This window comes from Ranitomeya imitator, chromosome 3, assembly GCF_032444005.1.
Source record: "Ranitomeya imitator isolate aRanImi1 chromosome 3, aRanImi1.pri, whole genome shotgun sequence".
In the NCBI taxonomy this organism is placed as follows: Eukaryota; Metazoa; Chordata; class Amphibia; order Anura; family Dendrobatidae; genus Ranitomeya; species Ranitomeya imitator.
In genome coordinates this window covers 699,534,906-699,553,741 of record NC_091284.1, presented here as the reverse complement: position 1 = coordinate 699,553,741, position 18,836 = coordinate 699,534,906, and the positions used below count along the sequence as shown (strand labels likewise).

The following is an 18,836-nucleotide window of genomic DNA, read 5'->3' as shown; positions in this document are numbered from 1 at the left end:
AGTCTGGGTGATAGGCAGTCGTGTGAAGTTGTAGCTGGAGTTGGTGTCCATTTTGGTGGAGTCAGTATAAAAATGGGCTGACTCCAAAAATATATAATACATTGGTACAGTAGTACAATGCATGATGTGCTGTAAATGTTTTTGTAAGAATTTGGGAAAGTTATGAAATGTCCTATAAATGTCTGTTCTGTTCCTCATCAAACTATCTCGGCTTTTAGTTGAGATGAATCTGTGCTGCACTTTATGTCCATGCTCAGTAGTGAGGCAATGCTGTGGAGTCGTAGTGGAGATGAATCTGTGCTGCACTTTATGTACATGCTCAGTACTGAGGCAATGCTGTGGAGTCGTAGTTGGGATGAATCTGTACTGCACTTTATGTCAATGCTCAGTAGTGAGGCAATGCTGTGGAGTCGTAATTGAGATGAATCTGTGCTGCACTTTATGTACATGCTCAGTAGTGACCAGTGCTGTGGAGTCGGGTCAGGGAAATTGAGGAGTTGGAGACGGAGGTTTGGCTTACCGACTCCACAGCCTTGGTGATAGAATGGTATAAATGACACCTCCTTCATCTCTATGATTCCAAGCTAACCCATCAGTAAGCCAATAGGAGGTCACATAATTTACTGTAATTCCTTAGGTAATAAGCACCAGCACCTGCTTGTGTTGATCCACCAATACTGCAATGTTTATTAGATTAGTTGGAGTATGTCCTAAAACAGATTGGGGAATTACAGATCTAGGAAAGGTTAAGGCGCATTCACACTGGCAGACGTTAACGACCCATCGTTAATACACCAGTTCACTGTGCAAAAAAAATCTTGTTCATCTTTCCAAAACTGTGTAATGTAAGTGGAGGTTGTTTGCATGTCCAACGATTACACCAGAAAAAGGAGAATTGGAAATACAAGTCCGGTAGCTGCAGCTGGCTATCTTAGCCTTTAGGCTATGTGCACACGTTGCAGATTATTTGCGGTTTTTTAGCGTTTTTGCGCTATAAAAACGCTATAAAACCGCAAATAATCTGCATACATTAAGCATCCTATCATTTTTAATGAAATCCGCTATTTCTGTGCACATGATGTGCGTTTTTCCGCATGAAAAACGCATTGCAGAAAAATAATGAACCTGCTCATTAATTTTGCGTTTTTTTCGCGGTTTTCCCACTGTTTAATGCATTGGGAAATGTCCGGAAAAAAACGCGCAAAAACCGCGTCAAAACAGCGCAAAAACGCACAAAAAACGCATGCGGATTTTATGCGGAAATCTGGCAGAAATGTCTGGATTTTCACAGGAATTTTCTGCATGAATTCCTGAACGTGTGCACATAGCCTTACAGCGGTTGTGTCTTCACACATCCTTTTCTGTCTGTGTCCGCCATTGGTGGTTCAACCTTTGCTACATCTGTAAATGGTGCCTGGTTCTGCATAGGTGGAAATTAACCCTGTAACTCCCCTAGAGGATTACACACATTACTTTCTATAACATTTGAACTTTGAGAAAAAGACAGCAACCGCCCCCATAAAGCAGGTAGTGGGTGCACAGCCATGTTTTGCCACATAGTCAGTGAGTCTACAGTACACAATAAAGCACCAGGGTAATAATTGTTATAGTATAAAAATATGATGTGCTCAGCAAAAATGACATTTGTAATTAGAATGTATTTGTACAGAGAATCTGAAATAAATGTCTGAGTGAGGGCCAAAAGAGTAATCTCTAGGAACTTCCCATCATCATTTATTTATCAGGATGCAGCCCAAGGGACCACACATTCACTTTGTAGAAACACATTTAAAGATGGGGAAAATAATTAGTAAGGATTTTGCTTTTGTCAGAATATACAAATCTCAATTAATGGTATCTCAAAGGATTCATACATAAGCAATGGCTCATTACTAGTGATGAGCGAACGTGCTGGGATAAGGAGTTATCTGAGCATGCTCGTGTGCTAACCGCGCTCGAACAATATGTTCGAGTCTCCGTGGCTGCATGTCTCGTGGCTGTAGCACATGCACTGATTGCCTAACAAACAGACAATCCCCTCCATGTGTTGCGGCTGTCGAACAGCAGTGAGACATGCAGCCGCGGTGACTAACATATTATTCGAGCACGCCAAAGACACTCGGTTAGCACACAAGCATGCTCAGAGAACACCTTATCCCAGCACATTCGCTTATCAATACTCGTTACACATCTCGGCCATCGGCCCCAGTCCTGTTACAGTGGAACACAGTTATCAAAGAGCGAGACAAGTAATGGCACAGATGTCATTGATATTTGCTGGAAGTGATGAGGCACAGCAGGGTCCGGATGAAGCATTAGAAATATATTCAGTCATTGCTAGATAAGAATAAAAGCTGACTTTTCTGAAATATCCATACACACTGTACACACCAAGATATAGAGAACTTCATCTTACCTCTACTATTTGGCCCAAATCTTCCACATACATCTTTTCCGTTTCTACTAATTCCATTAAGACGTACCTGCAACAAAGCGTCAAAAATGTAATTAATAAAACCTACTAAAAGGCATTAGGCTATGTGCACACGTTCAGTATGTGCAGCAGGCTTTTCTGCTACAAAAAACAGATTGTCAATAGGAAAAATGACTCGTAAAGTCTGAGCGTTTTGTGGATGTTTTTGATGCATTTTTACTTAGGATCATTTACCCCATTCACTTTAATAGGTGAAAAACGCTGCAAAAATACTGAAAAAATTGACATGCTCGAAAATGCTTTGAGGCCATGTTCACACACGTTCAGTATTTGGTCAGTATTTTACCTCAGTATTTGTAAGCCAAAACCAGGAGTGGAACAATCAGAGGAAAAGTATAATAGAAACACGTCACCACTTCTGCATTTATCACCCACTCCTGGTTCTGTTTTACAAATACTGATATAACATGCTGACCAAATACTGAATGTGGACTAATGACTCAAATCTGCAATTAAAAAATAAGCAGCACATGGATGCGATTTACAGAAATCTATTTCACTTTGCTGTTACTGTAAAACAATGTAGGTTTTTTTTCTACTGCAAAAACAAGCAGTGAAAACCGTAAGTGTGAACAAGCCCTTACAGCAGGGGTAGGGAACTTTTTTCTGCCAAGGGCCAATTGGATTTCCATACCATCCCTTGGGGGCTGTACGAATTGTGCGCTAACTCCACCCATAAAGTACATCCTGATGCTGGCACTGGTGCCAGGACAATCCTTCATTGCACGTGCCTCAGCACTCAGTAGTGAACCATGCATGCGCGTACTCACAGTGCCGTTCCAAGCACTGCGGTCCACGGGAATTTGCCCAAGGGACGGATAAAAGGTCATCCAAGGCCATAAGCGTCCCGTGGGGCTGAGGTTCCCCACCCTTGCCTTAGCAGGCTGCAGATGGCAAACGTCACCAAGTAGCCTTAATCTAGACTGAACTGCCGCCAATATGTCAGACCTCAGTCTCTGCAGATATATATATGCCCGCATGAGATTACATTTTAATTACCCTGTTTAGCCGGCCAGTGAATCCTACTCGGTGCAGCCCATGGGGGATGGGAGACATACCGAGCACACTATTAGTGCTGTGCCCGGTATTGTCAAGGGCTACTACGGGACAGACCCAGTGAGTGAGCGGTGTGCTTCCCGTACTGGTCACATGCTGCCTAAAAACTGAGGCGTTATGTACCAGCTGTGCCCACTGCCATTAGAGGAACTTTAGGAAAGAACTAAAACTAACGTCATAAAGCTCCATTCTCAAAGTCCTCAGACAGGCGTCCATGTTCAGCTGGGGAACTTTACTTCCACAGTGAAAGATGTTTGGGCAGTGCCACAAGGATGACTGGCACAACTTACTGACGAAGCGCAGGCGACACTCGGCATTGCCCTTATCCGTTTTTTAACAAAACTACTTAAGTGGTGTACTGTATAAAGTGAACCTGTCAGCTCTGTACATGCTGCCATTTTTGTGAGCTGCAAAAACTAGTGACAAATGTTGATTCCATCGCTCTACGTGGGGGTTGTCCAGCTTTGGATACCATTTTTTTTCTTACTTACATGCATGTAATTAGGGCTAAAAATAATTTTTGCAATTGTGTTTCATTAAAAATTTCACAGCGTTTGCTTCCTGTAGCCGCTGTATTGCACTGTCTATTGCTGGCTGAAGAATGAGTTATCGGGGTTGAGGAAGCAGCCAGAGGCAAACTAATGGCACTAGGTAGGGAGACTATACATGACAAATCTAGAGTCACTTTTCAGTTCAGTGTGGAGGGTCGCTCTAATGAGTGGTCTCCAACTTGGAAAACCCCTTATCATGTTTGGTCTCGTTATAATAAAAAAGCCTATACTCATCTTTGGTTCCGGCGCCGTTCCAGCAGTGTCGGCACTGGTGTTCACGGGGCTCTCATGACGTTGTTATGTTACACTATCCCTGAGCCCAATCAGCACTGACATCACCGTCGCTGCCTTCAGATGTATAAGTAATTAACAGAAAGTGAGTGGCCAGTTGCAGATGTCACCCCTTGTTAATTACGTATATGTCTGAAGACGAGGACAGTGACAATGGGCTCATTAGGCAGAGGGTTCATGTGTTATAACAACCTCACGTGAGTGCCGGGAACACGAGTGCCGACACCGCAGGAACGGCATCGGCACCAGAAGTGAGTATAAACTATTTATTTTAATAACATGTGGAATGAGAAGGGATTGTCCTAGTGGTGGACAACCCCTTCAGGAAACCGTTGTATTCATGATATGCAGACATCCCCTGCCAGGGTTGTCAATTAATCTTTTTTTTTGGACAGCTTCTCAAAAAAATCAAGGACAGACAATAGTTTTTACAGGCACATTGGAAAACCATAATAAAACATTATGATTATAAGTGATATATGTCTACGACCCATAATTCTGATATGAAGACATCAGATGCATTCACTGTAAAATGATAATTACTGTATTTTCTGGCGTATAAGACTACTTTTTAACCCTTGAAAATCTTCTCAAAAGTCGGGTATCGTCTTATACGCCAGGTGTCGTCTTATAGGGCAGGTGCGGAGTAATCTGCGGTCGCCGCATATTGTGGGGGGAGCGACCCCAATGACAAGGAGAGGGGGCACCTCACCGGGAAGGTGTAAGTGAAGCAGAGGCAGAGAAGGAGATAATAGGATAGTTTCCTCTCTTTCAGACCCTGGGAACCATAGTATCCCATTGCACTGCATTGGGTTTCGTGTTTCGGCCGACCCCGACCCCGACTTTTCTATAGGATCGGCCGATTTCACTCGACCCGACTTTTGAGAAAGTCGGGTTTCGTGAAACCCGACCCGATCCTATAAAAGTAAAAGTTGCTCAACCCTACTGGCTGTGTCTTTATTTATAATACAACTATAGGATTAGTAATGGATAGGTGTCTTATAGACGCCTCTCCATTACTAAGCTGTGGGCTTGAGGGCACCTGACAATACAAAGGTGACATCAACCCCACAAAGATGAATCCCACTTGCCACTGCTACAGGGCAAGTGGGAAGAGCCGGGCAAAGCGCCAGAATTGGCGCATCTAAAAAGTGTGACTTTTCTGGGCAGCTGCAGGCTGGTGTTTTTAGGCTGGGGGGAAGGGGGGGCAATATCTATGGCCCCATACCAGCCTGAGAATATCAGCCCCCAGCTGTCTGCTTTAGCAAGGTTGGTTGTCAAAAATGGAGGGGACACCATGCCCTTTTTTAAAAATTATTTATTTAAATAATTAAAAAATACGTCGTGGGGACCCCTCTATTCTTGATAACTAGCCTTGCTGAAGCTGCTGAGGATTGCAGCCCCCAGCTGTGAGTTTTGCCTGGCTGGCTAACAAAAATACAGGGGAACCCACACCGGGTTTTTTTTTAATTATTTATTTACAGCCCAGGAGCGGCAGATGAATACTCCCATCCGCCGCTCCTGCTCTCGCTGTTATTAGTGGGAGCAAGTGTTGGAGCGGTTGTCCCATCAGCTGACACCAGTGACCGCAGGTAAACTTTATACCTCCGATCACACCTGAGCGCTCACGCTGTCTTTTGACAGCGTGAGAACTGTGGCTCTCTGACCGGCAGGGATGATTTCACCGCCGATCAGAAGCGGTGTTTGCCGCGCTGTCATACACATTACAGTGCAGCAAACACTGGATGTTCGGGCCCCCCATTCAAGTGAATGGGGTCCATGTTCGGGTCCAGGTACTGTTCTGGTACCCAAACTTTTTGTAACTGTTCGGCCGAACAAGCCGGACTCAAAAATCCAGGTGTCCGCCCAACTCTAATACTGAGGACTCCTTAGTATGTAAGTTCACTAAAAATGCTACATAGGAACACTTAAAGGGAATCTGTCATGTTCAAAATGGTGTCTGATCTGCAGGCAGGATGTTGTAGACCAGAGCTGATCAGATGGATAGACATTTTGATAGGAAACGTTTCTGTAAAATTTACATTTATTCATTGCAATCCCTGATGTTTGAATGTCTAGTAGTCCATTGGGTGGTCCTACTCAGTGACTGACAATCTTTCCTGTATATCTGTGTGCAGAGGAAGTTGTCATTGAGCTGGACCACCCACTGGATTCAGATCCATAAAAACACTAAGTATTTTAGTAATACAAAAAATACAAGTTATACTAACTATTTTCCTACAAACCTATAAATCACTCTGTTCAGCTTCTCCTACTGAATACCATGCTGCCTACAGATCGGACTGCATGTATGCCATGAAAGACTGACATCAAGGTGTCTATCACTACTGGGTAAATGGCTGTATACTGGGCAATCTGTGGACCTGAGGTTGTAACCCTTTTTTGGGTGTCTTATTGTCTAACAACAGTGGGGTGCTTCCAGTCTGGTAGATCCAAGTATAGCACCACCACTGCCATATCATAATGGCAGTGACGTGTTCCAAAAACATATTTTATAAGAAACTGTGGATGAAGTATTGCATTCAATACGTGGCAGCGCTGCATTTCTCATGTATCTCTTTATGATTTATAATACCTCGATAATGATGTAAGGTAACCAGGTATGCTTACTCCAAATCCAAAGGAAAATCACATATCACAATGTCAAATCCAAGCACGACTACTCCAGCAAAACCCGTCTGTTATATGTAGACTTTTTGCAGGCTTGTGTGTGCAGAACTGATTAATCCCAGCGATCACGAGGATCCCGCTCCCTAGTTCTTAAATTAGCAGCGTTACGTGAATGTCATCACTTACATAACTAACAGGAGAACTCAGGCTGCAGTGACAGCGCCCATTACACACAACGGCTCAGTAATCACCGGCCTAAGCCATAATCTGAATCAAAGGCGGAGGGTGGTGAGGAAAGAGCCACAGATTGGTCACGTTCCCCGGAAGCCACTTCTATTGCCAGGAAGTAGGAAAGTCTGAATTTCTTTTCCGCAGTCACTTATCAGAAGATCAGTCTTTCCCTCCGTGCATATAATCAGCCAAGCTATAGCTATATATACCACTTGCCCCTACATCCTATTTGAAGAGAATCTCCACTCTGCTTGAGCTGTTTTTACTTACATTTGTTTCTGGGGAGGTTGAATGTCAGGCAATATGCTCAGCCATCTCTACCTCAACCTAGCTTTGCTGCCCATCAAATCCAAATATCTGTCAATTTTCCCAATCCCAGTTTTTCAACACTAGAGAACATGAACTAATGGTAAATGATGGCATCTGTGAACAACACAAGAACTCTGATGGTGTGTGCAATCAAAGCGTTAGGAGATTTTCACCTAAAGGCTGGGGTCACATGAGAGAACATTGACTATGGGTAAATGATGGCGTCTGTGGACAGCACAAGACCTCTGAAGGTGTGTAATCAAAGTGTTAGGAGATCTTCACCTAAAGGCTGAGGTCACACGAGAGAACATTGACTATGTGTAAATGATTGCGTCTGTGGACAGCACAAGACCTCTGAAGATGTGTATAATCAAAGTGTTAGGAGATCTTCACCTAAAGGCTGAGGTCACACGAGAGAACATTGACTATTGGTAAATGATGGCATCTGTGGAGAGCACAAGACCTCTGATGGTGTGTATAATCAAAATGTTAGGAGATCTTCACCTAAAGGCTGAGGTCACACGAGAGAACATTGACTATTGGTAAATGATGGCATCTGTGGACAGCACAAGACCTCTGATGGTGTGTGTAATCAAAGTGTTAGGAGATCTTCATCTAAAGGCAGGGGGACACACGCGCATTAAAAAATCGGTCTGATATTCATCTAGAAAAGTGGACGACTTTTTTTTTCACTTGTAATCCGTATGCAATTTGTTTTTTAATTCAGCAGCTATTAATCACTTACAGGGCCATTTACAATTTCCTATGCTACAGTATTGTAATGTATCAGCAAAAAATCAGATGCTTTACTGTGGCTCCGCATGGTATCCCATTTTTCTCTCGCACCCATTCGATTTCGAAGTGAAAAAAAATAAAAGTTCATTACCACTGTCCCATTGAATAACATTGGTCCAAGACATGATAGTACTTATCAAATTTATACGGTAAAGTGAGCGAGTCCTAAAGGTGTCCTCCGAATGACACAAGATATGAACCATGCACAGGATAAGAACTGATTGCTCACTTGTTGCCTAATATATGTCACCCCTTGACAGATGCATTTCTGATGAGATAACATTATTGGGTGTACACACAGTATATAATACAAGATAACAAAACCGATTGTCTGCCCCCATTTACCCAAAAAGGACTCACTTACATACTCTTTTCTAAGGCACTCTTCCTTTCTTCTTCTGTTTCTTCAGGGGGATAGGAGGAAGCAACAGATGTTGATATTTCAGAAGCTATAGACTCGTTCTCCTTGGGGTCTGAGAGGTAGGACATGTGCGGATCCTGAAAAGAAAAGAATCATCTATCTATGTCAATGAAGCATAACACATTCATGATGTTGTTTATCCATTTATCAGAATGATTTACCGTCCTGACTCACTGCCGGGCTGAAGTTTGAGAAAGATAAAATACTTCTTGCAGAGCAGATCGGCTTCAAGAGAAGGTACAGACAGAGCAATCATAGCATTCATGGCTCTTTTTCCCTATTTTTTTGGTGCTGCCTATTTTTTTCGGCCTTTAGTGTCTGCTGTATTGTGGCTCGTTAATGAGCATGCAGTGATTTCTTATTTTGAGATTTAAAGGGGGTTGTCCCCCAATTTAAAAGTTAAACTTAATAGGCCTAGGGTGTTGTATGGAATAAAGACTATACAAACCTCCTGGACCAGCGTTGCCCACCACACTCGGTACTGTGCTCTCTGCCAGTCTCCAGACACTAACACCCGATGTGGGATGACCATTTCACTACTGCAGCCAATTAGATGCCGCTGATCGACTGCAGCCTTCACATTTGGTCCATAATGAGATGTCTGTTGCTGTCTGGATTAAATCTATAGTGGTCACTTAACATCAAAGAAGAATGTTGACATCAGGAATTTGACGGGAGACACAGTACTACAGAATGTGGAGGAGCGACCCAGGTCCAGGAGGTGAGTAGTTTTTTTTTATTTCTTACATGTATCTGGGCCTATTATTTAGCTTTTAAAGTAGAGGACAGCCCCTTTATCAATATAGTACCCGTTCCATATACAAGGCTGGGTTCACTTTTGAATTTTTTATCAATTTACTACTGTAATGAGGTTTTGAAACAAAGTGCAGATTTATTCATTGTAAATCTAGAAAAGGATGCAAATTTGGAAATATTGGTGCAAATCTAGATTTCACTTAGAATTAAAGACAGCACAAATCAAGTAGAAAAAAAGCCCCAACGTCACGAAATATCCTTCAATGCCGTGAACAGAGCAATACTAGGAGGAGAATACTCCGCATGAATTCTGTTGTGTACTACTCAGCGCGCCTCTACAGAAAATAGATAGTGACTATAGACACGTAAGGTAATTGCCTCTCAGTCCTATACATTATTAATCAGCACAAGAAATGCTGGCACTGGAGACATAAAAAGGATCTGTCAATGTCATAATAGCTTCCTTAAAAGAGTATAAACAGAGGAACTCTGGGGACTGAAGAGCTTGCTTTTCTGAAAAAAACAAACCACAGTGTGTAGATTCCAGACCTGGCTGTTGTGTAGATCTCTACATACCATCTGACAACTACAATATAGAGGTATAGTGTCATCACTGACGTGCCTGACGCAGGGTCTCCACATTACATGGTCAATAGGAAATGCTCTGTGGTCCTTTAATAGCTGGTTTACACAGTAATGGATCTTTCAGTGCAGCAGGTTGCCATTGTTCTCAGCAGCATGAGTCCTATTTACACAGGATGACATGCATCCGAGAACAACAATTTGTAGAGCAAACCAAAAAGATCATTTCCCCTAGTGAATGAGTATTTTTCATGTTCATCATCGCCTGTTTACACTACACAATTATTGCAAAAAGAATTATACAAGAATACCAGTTCTACATTGTTAGTACACCTACACTGTGTGCAGAATTATTAGGCAAGTTGTATTTTGATCACATGATACTTTTTATACATGTTGTCCTACTCCAAGCTGTTCAGGCTTGAGAGCCAACTACCAATTAAGGCTACTTTCACAATAGCGTTTTTTGCAATACGTCGTTTATGGGAAAAAACGCATCCTGCAAAGTTGTTTGCTGGATGCGTTTTTGCCCCATAGATTAACATTAGCGACGCATTGACACACGTCGCAACCGTCGTGCGACGGTTGCGCCGTGTTGTGGCGGACCGCCGGGAGCAAAAAACGTTACATGTAACGTTTTTTGCTCCCGACGCACCACTTTTTACGACCGCGCATGCGCGGCCGGAACTCCGCCTCCACCTCCACGCACCTTACAATGGGGCAGCGGATGCGCAGGAAAAATGCATCCGCTGCCTCCGTTGTGCGGCGCATTCACTGCTAGCGTCGGAACCTCGGCCCGACGCACTGCGACGGGCCGAGTCCTACGCTAGTGTGAAAGTAGCTTAAGTAAATCGGGTGATGTGCTTCTCTGTAATGAGGAGGGGTGTTGTCTAATGACATCAAAACCCAATATAAGGTGTGCTTATTAGTCAACTTCCTTTCCTTTGGCAAAATGGGTCAGAAGAGAGATTTGACGGGCTCTGAAAAGTCCAAAATTGTGAGATGTCTTGCAGAGGGATGCAGCAGTCTTGAAATTGCCAAACTTTTGAAGCGTGATCACGGAACAATCAAGCGTTTCATGGCAAATAGCCAACAGGGTCGCAAGAAGCGTGTTGGGCAAAAAAGGCGCAAAATAACTGCCCATGAATTGAGGAAAGTCAAGCGTGAAGCTGCCAAGATGCCATTTGCCACCAGTTTTGCCATATTTCAGAGCTGCAACGTTACTGAAGTAACAAAAAGCACAAGGTGTGCGATACTCAGGGACATGGCCAAGGTAAGGGAGGCTAAAAAACGACCACCTTTGAGCAAGAAACATAAGATAAAACGTCAACACTGGGCCAAGAAATATCTTAAGACTGACTTTTCAAAGGTTTTATGGACTGATGAAATGAGAGTGACTCTTGATGGGCCAGATGGATGGGCCAGAGGCTGGATCAGTAAAGGGCAGAGAGCTCCACTCTGACTCAGACGCCAGCAAGGTGGAAGTGGGGTACTAGTATGGGCTGGTATCATCAAAGATGAACTTGTGGGACCTTTTCGGGTTGAGGATGGAGTGAAGCTCAACTCCCAGACCTGCTGCCAGTTTCTGGAAGACAACTTCTTCAAGCAGTGGTACAGGAAGAAGTCGGTATCGTTCAAGAAAAACATGATTTTCATGCAGGACAATGCTCCATCACATGCCTCCAACTACTCCACAGCGTGGGTGACCAGTAAAGGTCTCAAAGAAGTAAAAATAATGACATGGCCCCCTTGTTCACATGATCTAAACCCCATAGAGAACCTGTGGTCCCTCATAAAATGTGAGATCTACAGGGAGAGAAAACAGTCCACCTCTCGGAACAGTGTCTGGGAGGCTGTGGTGGCTGCTGCACGCAATGTTCATCGTAAACAGATCAAGCAACTGACGGAATCTATGGATGGAGGCTGCTGAGTGTCATCATAAAGAAAGGTGGCTATATTGGTCAATAATTTTGGGGGTTTTGTTTTTGCATATCAGAAATGTTTATTTCTAAATTTTGTGCAGTGATATTGGTTTACCTGGCGAAAATAAACAAGTGAGATGGGAATATATTTGGTTTTTATTAAGTTGCCTAATAATTCTGCACAGTAATAGTTACCTGCACAAACAGATATCCTCCTAAGATAGCCAAATCTAAAAAAAACCCACTCCAACTTCCAAAAATATTAAGCTTTGATATTTATGAGTCTTGTGGGTTGATTGAGAACATAGTTGTTGATCAATAATAAAAATAATCCTCTAAAATACAACATGCCTAATAATTCTGCACACAGTGTATATATTTTAGCAACTCATCTTAATATATGCGGTATATAACTAGAAAGACTAGAGTCAGAATATGCTAAAAAATATATCAACGTTTATTCATTACAATAAAAAGTAACACAAAGAATAATCACAAGATACATAATAATACATAACTATAGGAACAAATGTGATCCCTACGTAAAAAATAGGCCAGGGAATAGGTCAGGACATGATAAATTAAATACCTACAACATGAAATCGTGTTTTACGAGTCCTATGGTATCATGAGAAACATAAGTAATCTGGTGGCCATATTCAATATAGCCCTATAATAGGGAAATAGGTATAAACAATAGGACAATAGTCCAGTGTCCTTTAGAAGGCAACAACAGACTTGTGTTGGATGTACTACGTATTAAAGAAGTAGTAATTAAAAAGAGTATTCACCCATTATGAATGGTGGTCCTCTCTGCTCCACGGCCACGTTCCCCAACGCTCGTTTCGCGTCGATGTCGCTTCCTCAGGGGAAGGGAGCAACATTGTGATGTGATCCCTAGGCCTATCTTTTGCCTAGGGATTACATCACATTTGTACTTATGATTGTGTATTATTATGTATCTTGTGATTGTTATTTTTTGTTGTAATGAATAAACTTTGATATATTTTTTAACACATTCTGACTCTAGTCGTCCTTGTTATAATTATCGTGAAAAGAATGGAATGCTCATAGGGACCATGCAGTGTAAATATACCCTTACAATATCTACTTGTAAACTAGATGAAGAAGATACAAAAGATATTGTGCGCTATATAAATAAAATTTTTATTATTTACGTCATTGGACGTGGTATATCTCGATTTTTCCAAAGCATTTGATACCGTGCCGCACAAGAGGTTGGTACACAAAATGAGAATGCTTGGTCTGGGGGAAAATGTGTGTAAATGGGTTAGTAACTGGCTTAGTGATAGAAAGCAGAGGGTGGTTATAAATGGTATAGTCTCTAACTGGGTCGCTGTGACCAGTGGGGTACCACAGGGGTCAGTATTGGGACCTGTTCTCTTCAACATATTCATTAATGATCTGGTAGAAGGTTTACACAGTAAAATATCGATATTTGCAGATGATACAAAACTATGTAAAGCAGTTAATACAAGAGAAGATAGTATTCTGCTACAGATGGATCTGGATAAGTTGGAAACTTGGGCTGAAAGGTGGCAGATGAGGTTTAACAATGATAAATGTAAGGTTATACACATGGGAAGAAGGAATCAATATCACCATTACACACTGAACGGGAAACCACTGGGTAAATCTGACAGGGAGAAGGACTTGGGGATCCTAGTTAATGATAAACTTACCTGGAGCAGCCAGTGCCAGGCAGCAGCTGCCAAGGCAAACAGGATCATGGGGTGCATTAAAAGAGGTCTGGATACACATGATGAGAGCATTATACTGCCTCTGTACAAATCACTAGTTAGACCGCACATGGAGTACTGTGTCCAGTTTTGGGCACCGGTGCTCAGGAAGGATATAATGGAACTAGAGAGAGTACAAAGGAGGGCAACAAAATTAATAAAGGGGATGGGAGAACTACAATACCCAGATAGATTAGCAAAATTAGGATTATTTAGTCTAGAAAAAAGACGACTGAGGGGCGATCTAATAACCATGTATAAGTATATAAGGGGACAATACAAATATCTCGCTGAGGATTTGTTTATACCAAGGAAGGTGACGGGCACAAGGGGGTCATTCTTTGCGTCTGGAGGAGAAAAGGTTTTTCCACCAACATAGAAGAGGATTCTTTACTGTTAGGGCAGTGAGAATCTGGAATTGCTGGCCTGAGGAGGTGGTGATGGCGAACTCAGTCGAGGGGTTCAAGAGAGGCCTGGATGTCTTCCTGGAGCAGAACAATATTGTATCATACAATTATTAGGTTCTGTAGAAGGACGTAGATCTGGGGATTTATTATGATGGAATATAGGCTGAACTGGATGGACAAATGTCTTTTTTCGGCCTTACTATGTTACTATTATTAAAATAAAAATATGACATTGTAGGTGTATTCTGATCTTAGATATTTATGACATTAATCCACTGGATATGGCAATAATTATTTCTTATCGATGTGACTCCCACCTGTTGAGAACAGGTCTATTTTCAGAACTGCCTTAAAAAAAAAGAAATGGAGAGAAACACAACTGCATGGCCATCTCTCCCATCACAGTGATGAGGTGGGCCGCATCTATCAGACATTTATTGCATATCCTGTGAATATGTCATGAATGTCAGAGATGGGAACAATGCTTTAAATCCCCCTTCAGCACAGTTATATGTACACACTGCAGCCAATGAGATTTTAGATTATGGGGGAACATCTACATTTAAGTGAGTTCAAATGTTTTTTAGAAACTGCACGGCTTTTCATTATAATAAGATTCTGTTCACATCACAGCTTGTCTCCATTCAATCAGGTTAAAGAAAAGCGTAATCTGTTCATGCTGTCAAAAAATAAAAGGGGAAACTGACTGGCAGGAAATTTTAATTGGGATCCAAGACATTTGTTAGTTTCCATTTTTAGAATGACTTAATTAAAGCGGTCATATCACTTTTAGTAACGGAAGTAATGACGCTATTGATCCTACTGTAAATTGTTTACATGCTCACACACGAACACGCACACATATACCGTACATATATACACAGTTACACACAGAAACATACATCATATACAGGGTGGAGCGCGGTAATTTGCTTTTTTGCACTGCATGCTGTGGCGGCACTGTCGGTCGAAGAGAGGGGAGAGTGGGTGTGGCTTACAGTGGCTGATGGGAGATTTGTATTCCTCTGCCTTTCAGTTGCCATCATGCAGTGGACACGTGAGGAGAGGTCATTTTGTGTTGAAGCGTATTTTTCAAATGCCCACTCGATCATTGCAGTGCAGCGTGCTTTTCGTTTACAATTCGCTGTTCCTCCACGCGGACGTGTTCCTGGACGGCAATCAATTGTAAATTGGGTGAATGCATTCAGAACAGCAGGGAATGTGTCATGTGTACGAAGGGGACCTGAGAGAAGGATTACAACACCACAAAACATCGAGAGAGTTAGAGCAGCAGTACTGCAATCTCCGAAACGCTCTGCTCGGAAGCAATCATTTGCTCTTGGCATTTCAAGACGTTCTCTCCACCGGATTCTTCATGATGAACTGAATTTTCACCTGTATAAAATGTGCGTGGTCCAAAATTTGTCAGCATGGGACTATTTGACACGGCGGACCTCTTGTGAAGACATGTTAGCAACGATACCCCGTGACGCAATTGTGTTTTTTTCTGATGAGGCACATTTTCACCTCAGTGGGTGTGTAAACAAACAAAATATGCGTTACTGGAGTGAAACAAACCCCAGAGAAGTTCACGAGAGACCTCTGCATTCGGACCGCGTCACTGTGTGGTGCGCCATATCACGAGTAGGCATCATTGGTCCTTACTTTTTTCAGGATAATGGTCGTGCCATAACTGTGAACTCCGAACGGTACTTGTCTATGATACAGGATTATTTTCAGCCGGCTCTTGAGGCAATGGAACTAGAGGATACATGGTTCCAACAGGATGGTGCCACTGCACACACAGCGAGGGTTACCATGAATTGTTTGAGGCAAATGTTTCCTGGACGGCTTATCTCTTTGAGGGGAGATGTGAACTGGCCAGCACGCTCACCAGATTTAGCCCCATGCCATTTTTTCTTTGGGGTTACCTGAAGTCTAAGGTGTATATCAACCGTCCCAACACCTTGGAAGACCTAAGGAACAATATTGAAGCTGAAATTGGCAGAATACCAGTGGACATGCTTGTTAGAGTTCATGAAAACTTCAGAAAACGTATGCAGCAGTGTGTGGATAGCGAAGGTCGACATTTGCCAGATACACTATTTAAAACCATGTAATTTAAAATTTCCATTACTGTTCAGTATAATTAAAATATAAAATAAATTTTTCTAATGATCATAATTTTTTTATTTCATTCCCAAATCAGCAAATTACCGCGCTCCACCCTGTGTATATATATATATATATATATATATATATATATATATATATATATATATATATATATATATATACATATACATACACACATATATATATATATAGTGGGAGAAATAAGTATTTGATCTCTTGCTGATATTGTAAGTTTGCCCATTGACAAAGACATGAACAGTCTATAATTTTAAGGGTAGGTTAATTTTAACATTGAGAGATAGAATATCAAAAATAAAATCCAGAAAATCACATTGTATAAATTATATAAAATTGTTTGCAGTTTGCAGTGAGAAATAAGTATTTGATTCCCTACATCCATTGAGAGTTCTGGCTACTACAAACCAGTTAGACGCTCCTAATCAACTCGTTACCTGCATTAACCCCTTCACGACATGCAACGTACTAGTTTCAGCTGTTTTGTACAGCTGACATGTGCACGCAATAGCGGCGGGTGAAATCGCGATTCACCCGCCGCTATTAACCTGTTTAATGCCGCTGTTAAACGCTGACAGCGGCATTTAACTACCGCTTCCGGCCGCCGGCCGCGCAGCCGGAAATGAGTGCATCATCAGGCTATTGAAGCATGGCAAAAGTGAAAAAAAATGTTTTTAAAAATATGAAAAAAAAAAATACAAAATATAAAAATCAGCCCCCTTTCGCCCCATCCAAAATAAAACTATAAAAAAAATTCAAACCTACACATATTTGGTAGCGGCGCGTTCAGAATCGCCTGATCTATCAACAAAAAAAGCATTAACCTGATCGGTAAACAGCGTAGCGAGAAATAATTAGAAACGCCAGAATTACGCTTTTTTGGTCGCCGCGACATTGCATTAAAATGCAATAACGGGCGATCAAAAGAACATATCTGTACAAAAGTGGTATAATTAAAAACGTCAGCTCGGCACGCAAAAAAAAAAAGCCCTCACCCAATCCAGATCACGAAAAATGGAGACGCTAAGGGTATCGGAAAATGAAGCATTTTTTTTTAGCAAAGTATTTAATTTTTTCTCACCACTTAGATAAAAAATAACATAGACATCTTAGGTGTCTATGAACTCGGAATGACCTGGAGAATCATAATGACAGGTCAGTTTTAGCATTTAGTGAACCTAGCAAAAAAGCCAAACAAAAAACAAGTGTGGGATTGCACTTTTTTTGCAATTTCACCACACTTGGAATTTTTTTCCCGTTTTCCAGTACAAGACATGGTAAAACTAATGGTGTCGTTAAAAAGTACAACTCGTCCCGTAAAAAATAAGCCCTCACATGACCATATTGACAGAAAAATAAAAAGTTATGGTTCTGGGAAAGAGAGGAGCGAAAAACGAAAACGCAAAAATGAAAAAGGGCGGCGGCGTGAAGGGGTTAAAGACAGCTGTCTTACATAGTCACCTTTATAAAAGACTCCTTTCCACAGACTCAATTTATCAGTCAATCTCTAACCTCTACAACATGGGCAAGACCAAAGAGCTTTATAAGGATGTCAGGGACAAGATCATAGACCTACACAAAGATGGAATGGGCTACAAAACCATAAGTAAGATGCTGGGTGGGAAGGATACAACTGTTGGTGTAATAGTAAGATAATGGAATAAAAAATGACTGTCAATCGACATCAATCTGGGGCACCATGCAAAATCTCACCTTGTGGGGTATCCTTGATCATGAGGAAGGTGAGAGATCAACCTAAAACTACACGGGGGAACTTGTTAATGATCTCAAGGAAACTAGTACCACAGTCACCAAGAAAACCATTGCTAACACATTACGCCATAAAGGTTTAAAATCCTGCACAGCACGCAAGGTCCCCTGCTCAAGAAGGCACATGTGCAGGCCCGTCTGAAGTTTGCCAATGAACACCTGGATGATTCTGTGAGTAATTGGGAGAAGGTGCTGTGGTCAGATGAGACAAAAATTGAGGTATTTGGCATTAGCTCAACTTGCCGTGTTTGGAGGAAGAGAAATGCTGCCTAAGACCCATAAAACACCGTCCCCACTGTCAAGCATGGAGGTGGAAACATTATGTTTTGGGGGTGTTTCTCTGCTAAGGGCACAGGACTACTTCACTGCATCATTGGGAGAATTGATGGAGCCATGTACCGCAAAATCCTGAGTGATAACCTCCATCCAGTCTTTGGTTCATCCAGCAAGACAATGATCCAAAATGTACAGCCAAGGCAACAAAGGAGTGGCTCAAAAAGAAGCACATTAAGGTCATGGAGTGGCCTAGGGAGTCTCCAGACCTTAATCCCATAGAAAACTTATGGAGGGAGTTGAAGCTCCGAGTTGCCAAGAGATAGCCTCAAAATCTTAATGATTTAGAGATGATCTGCAAAGAGGAGTGGACCAAAATTCCTCCTGACATGTGCGCAAACCTCATCATCAACTACAAAAAAGTCTGACTGCTGTG

At 42.0% G+C, this 18,836-nt stretch overlaps 1 protein-coding gene across 3 annotated transcripts in view; it reads right to left on the bottom strand.

Moving 5' to 3' along the window:
* ARHGEF25 (Rho guanine nucleotide exchange factor 25) overlaps window positions 1-18,836 on the bottom strand; it is a 540,759-nt gene that overhangs the window by 65,982 nt on the left and 455,941 nt on the right. For all 3 annotated transcript variants that reach the window (XM_069758578.1, XM_069758577.1, XM_069758579.1), the window contains 2 exons: window positions 8,723-8,856; window positions 2,417-2,483 (listed from right to left, as the gene is read on the bottom strand). In XM_069758578.1, coding sequence (XP_069614679.1) covers window positions 2,417-2,483; window positions 8,723-8,856 — 201 coding nt within the window. The remainder of the gene's footprint in view (window positions 1-2,416; window positions 2,484-8,722; window positions 8,857-18,836) is intronic.